The sequence below is a fragment of the Thermobia domestica genome, chromosome 15, assembly GCF_964235325.1.
Source record: "Thermobia domestica chromosome 15, izTheDome1.hap1.1, whole genome shotgun sequence".
Taxonomy (NCBI): Eukaryota; Metazoa; Arthropoda; class Insecta; order Zygentoma; family Lepismatidae; genus Thermobia; species Thermobia domestica.
In genome coordinates, this window is record NC_137468.1 from 175297215 (window position 1) to 175307718 (window position 10504).

Consider the following 10504-nt stretch of genomic DNA (forward strand, 5'->3'; position numbering starts at 1 on the left):
AAATAGTCATTGCTCTGGGAACACGATCAAATACAATTAAAAGTAAACAACGTAATGTAATAAAGCATAGTGAGATAAAACACAAACAATTCCTATCACTTTATGCCCGTTATAACATTGTACAATCCGCGGCAAAAAACCTGCAACATGAGAATGTAAGTTTATTGTGATACTACGCCTAACAGCACAGGGAATCAACATAACGTCTAAGTGGCACGAATCACGCCAGGATAAACCTCGGCGTCCTCCCGTGAACACTTATTTTGGAGCAAAAGACTTCATCATTTCACAATAAACTTACATGATTATGTTGCAGGTTTTTTGCCGCTGATTGTACAAGGGCAAATCAACTTGTTAACTTTTGAGGTATTCCTGGTTGTCATCTTTGAAAACCGTTTAGTTTTACGTCCCACGACGGCTAAAGGAGATGGTGATTATGAGAAATGAATGAAATGGTGGAATGAAGAAAGTGGGAGGAAAGGGGAGAAAACCCACGAGCACGGTGTTTGTCCACCACAAAGTCCATCCGGCGAGAGCTGGGATCGAACCAGGGACCCCAAGCACCGGAGGTGAAAGCTCTACCACTGAGTCACCACGCTCCCAGGTTGTCATGTTTGAGATGAGGTGAGGAGTACGTTTTGTAAACTTTAACAAAAGTCGAATTCTACATTCTGTCCAGGATTATTAATGAGCTTGGCTAAGCAAAAACGTTTTCATATATCTACTTAGTCTGTCTATCTGTCCGGAAGACAGAAAATCTCAAGAATTACTTGAATCACCATCAATTTTGACCATGGTGTACAGAGTAAATAGTTAGGGATCGGGTTTATTGATAGAGGATTATCGAACTGGAATTTTAGTAAGTCTTCTCGGGCGATCGGACGTTTCGAATGTAGACATTGCATTCATCTTCAGAGATTGTGATGAAGAGACCGGGAATGTAGGCATATATACATAGTGATTATTTAGAGGTGCAGCTATGAATGGGGACTCGTGATTGGTTGAGGAAAATGCTGGATTTTGATTGGTTGAGGGATGCTGGCTCCTGATTGGTTGTTGTTGAGGCTACGAAAAATGACTTTGTTGGATGTCTGTTTTTTGTTCCTTAAAAGGGCCCACCAGACAGGGCTGAGTTGAAACCCATTGTCTCTATTGAAACTGTTCCTTTCACGTGAGATAGCTATGGCTTTCTTTAATATTCTGTCCCAAAAGTTGCTGCATTTGACTGCTATGGTGGTATTTGTAAAATCAATTCTGTGTCCAAGCTCTAGCCGTGACTTCTCGGGTTGCTGAAGCCTTATGTAACTGTTGTTTTCCTTCCATCGTTGTTCTATTGTACGTTCAATTTGTCCTATGTATGATCTGCCACATTCACATGGTATACGATATACACCAGGAGGGTGCAGGTGAAGGTCGTCTTTCACTGGTTTGAGGGACAATCTGATGTTGGCTGGAGGTTTGTGAATAATTCTTACACGACGTGTGGCAACTATTTTGCTGAGTTTACCAGAGGTACGGCCGATGAAAGGCAATAGGGTAGTAGAGATACAATTCTCACTCTTAACTTCTTTGATCACATTGTGTTGGAAAATAACGGCCTTTTTTATGGCCATAATGATATCTGTTAAGACTACCTTTTTTTTTTTTTTTTTTTTTTTTTTTTTTTTTTTTTTTTTTTAGCGTCGAACGAAGTTGGTTGAATTTCTCTAGTAGACTATCGTGGTCACTTACGAAGACTGCTATGTAGATCAATATGTTTAGCACTGTAAGATATTGTGACTTGTGATGGAATCTGCTTACGTTGAGATAAAGATCCGTATGTTTCGGCTTCCTATATAAGCTGTGTTCTGATAACCGGAGAAGACTTACTAAAATCACGTCATTAAGAAAATTTCATTATTTGATCCATAGGAAGTTATAGAAAACACATATTTCCAATTTGCACGTTGATGTTCTTGAGCAAAACGGTAATAGACAGCGAGAGCGGTTAAAATTATGAATATTTATGAGGGGAAAGCATGCATTAGTATACAAGCTTTTCCCACATATCTATCCCGTCTATTAATACAAAACTTGGAATACACATTTCTTATCCCTATAGTATTTTCGAGAAACATTTGGTTTGTGTACTTTTACCTGGGGCCACTCCAGAGGAGTCCAAAGTTGATGGGAGGGATTTCTGAAGGGAAGTTTCCCGACATTCTCCTAATTTTCCCTGTTCAAGTACGTTATGGATCCAATACATAGCACCTCTGGAAAGCTTGTTTCATGCTGAAGAGAATGAACTATAAACCATTACTTTCCAATGAACAGTGTTGATGCAGTAGCTATTTCACTGCAATTCTACGATTTTCTTTATATTAACAGAGTGAATGGGTCTCAGGGACTTAACACCGTCGTCCATGGCACCTTTTTTGTGCATGAACATATCTGTGTTATGTTTATCGAATGGACTAAGTTTGATTCGGATGTTCGGATTACACGTTCATGTATGTTCCTTGTAAGTTTCGGGTCCTACCGAACCGATTACCGCGAAAGAAAAAAATATTCTGGGTGCGGAACCGAAAATGATGTTGGAATGGAAGCCAAACTACAGGGAAAAGTGAAAAATCAAGTTTTACAACAAAACCGCTGTAGGTGGTTCCCTGAAGTTATCATTTCACATTTGATCAATATTTTGTAACGATTTTTAGGTAATCGATATTTACAAATAATGATATCAAATTGTTTCTCGGTTCTCTTCTGGAAACATACCGAGCTTTGGTTTTCAGTTTTGTGAACAGAACCAATATGGCGAAAATGTATTTCGGGTAACTGCTCTAACCACGCCGAATTAAAAGGCCTGGAACATAATGACTGTCCCATATCTTCCTCCGTAAGTAAAATAAAATAAATGGTTGGACTTTCATTTCGCTATCAGGCCTCGGCTTCGAAATCTACGTCTCTTTATGCTGTTTTCTATAGCAATGGACATTAAGTTTAAGTAAAGTAATATCTCTTTCGCCTGCAAACCTCCCTTGTGGCTAAGCAGTTGGCGTACGTGCCTTTGGAGTGGGAGATCTGAGTTCGATACTCGACAGAAGCCCACGTGGTTTGGATCCCACATTAAGTTGTAGCTCCAGGTCTGATATAGTCCCACTGCTGAAAAGGGACACTAAACTGAAACTCAAATCGATCTTCCGCTGGTATATAACGTTCTTTTCAACTTAAACCAGTAGTTCTCAAACTTTCTGATAATGCGGAGCCCCTGTTCATTCAAAAAGTGATCCGCGGACCCCCTTGCAATGCTATCTGAAATTTCAGATAGTATTAAATATATACTGTTTAGAATCACAATTGACAAGAATAAGATAAAAGAATAATAAGAATAATGCAATAAGTAATTTATTCTGAAGATACATGATTGTTTCCTAGTGAACGAAATTTCAATTGAAAACACAGTAACTTTCAAGACTGAAAATCAATTTTTTTTTAAAGGAAATTCACTTGATAAACAATGTTCTCAAATGTGGGGTCACTAATATGAGGAATGAAGTCCTTTCTGTTTTTCCACAATTGCATTGAAATCTGGAATAAGTTTTGTCAGTCACTATCAATCTTAGGTCCGATTCCGCATTAAGACGATTTCGCTTTAAGACTGTAATACTGCAAAGAGCAGAAAAGGTCTGTTCACATAAGTAGGAAAAGTCATCAAATGTTACAATGCCGTTTTAGGCAACTCTTCATATTCACAGGGCAGAAATTTAGTAAAGTAGGAATACATTTAAATTTACAAACGTAGATATAATTTCTAATTGGTTTCTTTTTAGTGAGTGAAAAAAAATGTTGCATAACAGCTGTGATTTCTCATTTTGTTGCAACAAATTTCAATGTTTAGGCGTCGCAGACTCCTGGCTACGTCCCACGAACCTCCAGGGGTCCGCGGACTCCACTTTGAGAACCACTGACTTAAACGCTTTCTCCCTCTCTCCCCCCAAAGTATTAAGTGATCTGTATATACCCACCAGATTGTTGTTGCATATAAAATATACATTTTCGTTATATAGCAAGCGAGGTCGTATAATACACATGTTAATATGTGTAAAAACCTAGTATATATCTATATCAATAAAAGTGAAAAAAAAACGTCTATTTTTTCCTTTATCAGAGAGATAGCCACATAACAGATTTTTGTGATTTAATTTAGCATAAAGTAGGTAGTCATTAAGCCAGGATAGGATTTTATTAAATCATTTTGGTGAAATAATTATCATGTTCGTGACAATTGATTGACCACAAAAATATCCATAGAATTTCAGTGGAAAGAACTTTCTCTGGCTGATGCAACAAATGAACATTTTTTCTCTACTGCAGGAATTCCTGTAACAATTTTCATTATTCTTTTCGTTTACTTTCATTACTTAATTAAATTCACAAGTGAATTATAATTAAATTATCAGTATCGTTAATTTTTAGATATTTTAACATTTTCCACAAGATGCTGTTTTCATAATCGCCGACTTTTAGTTTTTTCAATGGATGGTCAAGACGCTTCGGTACCTCTAACAGTAAGATAAATCACATCTTGAGTTTCCTACTCTATTTTTTTTTAAAACAGATCTAATACACCAGTGGTTTTCAAACTATGGACAGGGGTTGATAAGGATGAACAACCATCAAGGAGCAGACAATACTGTAATGTAATGAAAGGCCTAAGGTTTTATTTTATTTTAATTTACTTATTTATTTGGGTATTTATTTTTACCACGATCACCTAAACTTTGTATTGAACAAAACTTTAAAATTGACATGTTGTATTTCTATTGCAAAGGGGTTTAGCAATTTTGACCAGTGAAGCATATATATAACATGCTTATCGAGATGCATTACAAACATTAAAGTTTACAAGTTAATGATATATCTCATTAATGATGGGTGTGTTGTAGTCAAATGAAAAGTCTGTCTAAAGTATATTTTAGTATTATTTTCATCTTAACAGATGGCCTGGTTTCCGTATAGGGGTGTTCCAAAAACCGGTTTCGGCTCGGTTTATAGTTTAAAATAAATCAATCAGTTTCGACTTCAAAACGGTTTGGTTCGGTACGGTTTGGAAAAGGTTTGGTTCGGTACGGTTTGTGAAAGGTTCGTTTTGGTTTAGAAACGGTTCTATTATTTTTCGGTTAACCATTCCAAACAGATTTGAGTGGCAAACCAAAACCGCGGTTTACGTTTTCAGGAACAGTTCAGCCCTATTTTCGTATAGCACCAATTTTCATGTTAGTCAAACAAAATTGTTTATATCGATTTTCGCGAATACTACACATAAATGCTTACCCTCAAACATGTCATTCTGTTATGCTTGAGTAGATTTATACAATTTTTTATATAGTAGGGGAGACCGGGGCACATTTGCCAACTTTTTTTTTTAAGTGCATGTGTGGTATTTTATCTTAAACCTATTTAGAGGTAAACAGAATATCATTTTCTTCCTTATACCTTTATGAACGAAGTTGAACAGGTATTTTTTCACAAAATCAATATTGAGTTTCACTACCAATGGTTAAGTGAAATCATGTAACTTGATCATGTATGCGGAGCAAGTTGGCCAACCTACTAAAACTATACAGGGGCAAGTGTTCCAACTACTTCACATGCTAAGACACAGGTAGGTAATAAATCGTTGCTTTTACTGAAAATGTACATTTTCTTTATTGCTTGGACAGTATAGAGAAGTGCGATTATGGTAGGCCTCATCAACAAGTTAACAAAAGTCATCATTGTCTGAATCACAATAAACGCGAACAAAAAATACAACATCTCCCTTTGTACAGTTTTCGTGTGCCCAGTTGTTGCATTTTGTGTACCTCACCCACTTCTCCTTTGCCTGAGAGCTGGGAAAAGGTTCAAAGCAATAAATGCATAAACAATCTTCATCACTTGAATTAAAGTTTTTTTTTACACAATAAACTATATGGTCAATGGCAAACACGTATTCAGTATTGTTTTTTGGGGGAGGGATATGGCCGCAGCCGCTTCTATATTTCGAGGGGGTTGTTCATTTTTGAATATATATATCAGCATAGAATAACATTAACTTTTTTTTACGTTCCCCCTGGCTGCGTGCCTGGTCACGGACTACGTATTTTGTACCATAAATTGTTATTTCGGAGATTTCTTTACACAGTAGATCCTAAATGCATTTGTTATAGTCCTACTAAAATTAGAGAAACTGACTGACAGCGGAAAAATATTGGAATACGTGCCCCGTCGCCATTTTTGAACTTCAACATAACCTTGACGAGTAATGGTGTATATTATTTGCAAAAAAAAAAAAAAAAAAAAAAAAAAAAAACACATCACTACGTAAAGGAAGAACACCATCTTTAGTGCATGCAATCTCAAATCAGTACGTTTAACACTAGCACATTTATTTTAAGTTTTAATGCAGACCTGCTACTTTACTCATTTTCGAAAAAATGATCTCACAAGATCTCCTTCCTACGTCAACACAGCTACTCAACTGAAACTTGCATAGATGGTGTCCCAAGCAATGCTGCTTTAGCCAGTCCACCCGCAAGAGCGATCTATCGGATCCTTTCAGAACTAAAGCCAGTTGGAAAACGTGACCCGGTCTCCCCTGCACGGTGAACCAAAAGTCCCTTACCTCCTTTGTATTTTACCAGTGGCGTAACAAGACGGGGGGGCAAGGGGGCATTGCCCCCCCAAAGTTTTGGTAGAATTTATTGGGGGCGCCGAAGGCGCCTAATGATTGCTTTGCCTTTTTTAAAGCAGATTAAAGAATGAAAAGTTTACGTACAAAAGCAGTGTTTTGTATGCACTACCAAATCTTCGACAAAATATAGAGTGCAGTGCTTTCCTGTTCCTTTGGTGATGATTGTCTAGGACACATTTGATACAATAAAATAAAGAAATAAAAATTACCTATATGACAATCAAGCAGCTATATAAAAATTTTCTTAATCCTTTATCGCCCCTCATTATTACGGGCGACATAATGCTTCGATAGATTAAAAAAGGAAACAATGTTACAATGATGGAGCATTGTAAATATATTAATTATTCCTTTCGTCGCCCCTGATTGTATAGGGGCGCCTTCGATAGAATAAACAGGAAATAATATTGCACCAAGAGTCGCTGTAGATACATTAATTATTCCTTATCTCGCCCCTGATTGTATAGGGCGCCTTCGATAGAACAAAAAGGGATATAATATTGCACAAAGGGCGTTGTAGATATATTAATTAATTCTTTTGTCGCCCCTGATTGTATAGGGGCGACTTCGATAGAACAAACAAAGATGTAATATTGCACCAAGGGCTCTGTAGATATAATAATTATCACCTTTGGTCGCCCCTGATTGTATAGGGGCGCCTTCGATAGAACAAACAAAGATGTAATGTTGCACCAAGGGCGATGTACATATATTAAGTATTCATTTTGTCGCCCCTGATTTTATACGGGTGCCTTCGATAGAACAAACAATTATGTAACATTGCACCAAGGGCGCTGTAGATATATTAATTATTAATTTTGTCGCGCCTGATTGTATAGGGGCGCCTTCGATAGAATAAACAATTATGTAATATTGCACCAAGGGCGCTGTAAATATCTTAATTATTTCTTTTGTCGCCCCTGATTGTATACGGGTGCCTTCGATAGAACAAACAAGGATGTAATATTGCACCAAGGGCGCTGTAGATGTATTAATTATTCCTTTTATCGCTCCTGATTGTATAGGGGGGTCTTCAATAGAACAAATAAGGATCTCCTCAGCTACCGCACAGGAAACAGACCCCGAAAAGACTAGAACACTCGCAGACATCCGCGAAAACTTACCAATTCAACACCGCAGAAGAGAAATTACGCGCTACCTATTATGAATATTTGGACAATATCGTTTGCAAAATTTAGTCGATTCCATCAGCCTGAACTGAATAAGTATCGTGTAATAGAGGATGTAATTCTGGAAGGTAACTTTTCTCACGACATTAGTGACATTTTAAAAAAAATACCATGTCAAATCGGACCGACTACAACTACAGATGCAACAGTTACTCACCACTATTTCCACTTCAAAAAATCTGAGAGACCTGCTTGAGAACTTCAAGAAACTCTGTAAAGAAACAAGAGAGTTGTTTCCTGAAGTGTTGAAAGTGCTTCGTCTCCTGTTTGTCATCACGGCGACATCTGCAACTGCCGAGAGAAGTTTCTCAATACTGCGGCGTCTCAAACTTATCTGAGGTCCACAATGACCCAGGCAAGACTGAACCATTTTGCAGTTTTTCATGTTTACCCAGACAGGCTTGATTCACTGGACGTGAAGGTACTGTGTAGAGAATTCACAAATAGCTCCTACCGTGCAACTATCTTCGGAAAAGTGTGAATTCTGCTCTTTGAAGTCTGCAGTTTTTGTGTCAAAATGAGCTATAGGATCACAGTAGCTCGTTATTTTTTACATTGAACATTTAATCAAATTGAAACTATATTATTCCGTTCTTGTTAAATGTATTAAAAGTTAGATGTTACGTCCGCAAGGGCTCAAAAAACGGCATTTAAAAAAGTTTTTTCCACCGCTTTTATACCTCAAATTTTGAATCTTTTTTTTTTTTTTTAATATTTTAACTTTAATGAAGAAAGTACTTTCCACCTTTGTTCCCCATTATGAGAAGAAAAAGAGCCTTAATTACTGCATTCTGAAGAAAAATAAACATGAGAAGTTCAACAATCAAGAATAATCGATTACTCATAACTAAAGGGAGATCACTGATATTAACCCTTTGGGGACTTTTGGTACAGATCTGAACTATGTCCTCGACTTTCGGAATTTGCTTTATAAATCTCTAGTAAAGCTTTTCACACCGTGTCTTTTTTGCATTCATTCAAGCGGGGAAGGATCAAAGAATTGGTTCCGTGGCATTTTGCAGTCATGATTGCGATGTCTGGAGGCAGTGACGTCACAAACATTGACGAAGGAAGGAAGAAAAGGATAAATTTTAGAGCTCTTTTTTTTTAAAAAAAATCCTAACACCGCTATTAATCCTAGGATCATGGTCCATACCTAGTTGTGTTCGTAATAAAGAAATGTTTCAAACGGTACCACTTAAAATTCCCTATTGTGTATCAGAAGCGGGAATATCCCACCCAAAGTGGAAAAAAGGGGATTTTTCAGATCTTTCTTTTTTTGGGAATTCCTCCCCTCAGGGACATGTGAGTAGTAACGTTTAAAACCTATCACCATTCCAAACAAAACAAGGTATAAACCATGATCGTATGGTAAATATATCTACTGATTTTTCAAAAAAAAAAAAAAAAAAAAAAAACCTGAATTTTTCCCCTATTACACATTTTAACTCAACGTGTTTAGTAAAGTAGCTACAGTTCATCCCTATTTGTCGTAGGATCATGGTCTGCACCTCATTTTGTTCGTAATGATGCAACGTTTCCAACGGTACCACTACCATTGCGCTGTCATGTACCTGAGGAGATAAGATTCCGAGAAAGTTAATTTTTGAAAATTTTAATTTCCCGCTTTTCTTTATACATTTTGGGCGGGGATTTCTCCCGTCAGGTACATGATAGGGACATGCAAGTGATACGATTTAAAACGCTGGTTCATTACAAACAAAAAGGTACAAACCATAATCCTACAATAAATAGTCTTGGTGCTAGAGCTGATTTACTAAATTTCCCTCCCCATTTTTGAGTGATAGTTACTAATGTATTGTTATTCAATAAGCTCGAGCGTCAAGAGTATTCATTGTAGAATCATGGTTCGTACCTCATTTTGTTTGTAATGAAGTAACGTTTTGAACTGTACCACTGCCGTATCGCTAGCATGTTTCTGGGGGAAGAAATTCTCAAAAAGGTTATTTTTCCTGACAAAAGTCTCTTTTTCCTAATTTGAGCGGGATTTTTTCACTTCTGGTACATAATGGGGAAATTTGAATGGTACAGTTGGAAACATTCCTTCATTACAAATACAAAGAGTTACGAACTATGATCCTACGATAAAGAGTCTTGACACTAGAGTTTGTTGAATAACAATAGTAGATATTAGGAAAAAAATTTAGCACCAAGACTATTTACCCTAGTATCATGGTTCATACCTCGTTTTGTTTGGAATGAAGCAAAGCTTTTTTTGTAACATTTGCATGCCCATGTTGTGTACCGGAGGGAAGGAATTCGCAGGAAATGGGGACTTTTTTAAAAAAAAAAAATCCTTTTTTCCCAATTTGGACAGGAATTTTATTGCCTTAGGTACATATTAGGGAAATTTACAAATTAAAATTACACTGTTTCATTCCGAATATAACGGGATATGAACCATGATTCTACGATAAATAGTCTCGACGCAATAGCTGATTGACTGAAAGTCTAAAATTTACCTAAAAAAGTGGAAATCTCAAAAGGGTTAATGTGTAGGGTTTTCTAGTTCAAACGAATTGTTTATACAGTTCTTAGAATAATGTTTAACGACAAAAAAAGTTCTAGTGAAAAGTTAGTG

The 10504-nt window shown here is 36.8% G+C and overlaps 1 protein-coding gene across 1 annotated transcript in view; it reads right to left on the bottom strand.

The window, feature by feature from the left end:
* LOC145671963 (uncharacterized) overlaps nucleotides 1-8220 on the bottom strand; it is a 70556-nt gene extending 62336 nt beyond the window's left edge. The window contains exon 1 of the mRNA XM_081741155.1: nucleotides 8060-8220. Within this exon, the coding sequence (XP_081597281.1) occupies nucleotides 8060-8176 (117 nt within the window). The 5' untranslated portion in view covers nucleotides 8177-8220. The remainder of the gene's footprint in view (nucleotides 1-8059) is intronic.
* Nucleotides 8221-10504: the final 2284 nt, after the last annotated feature.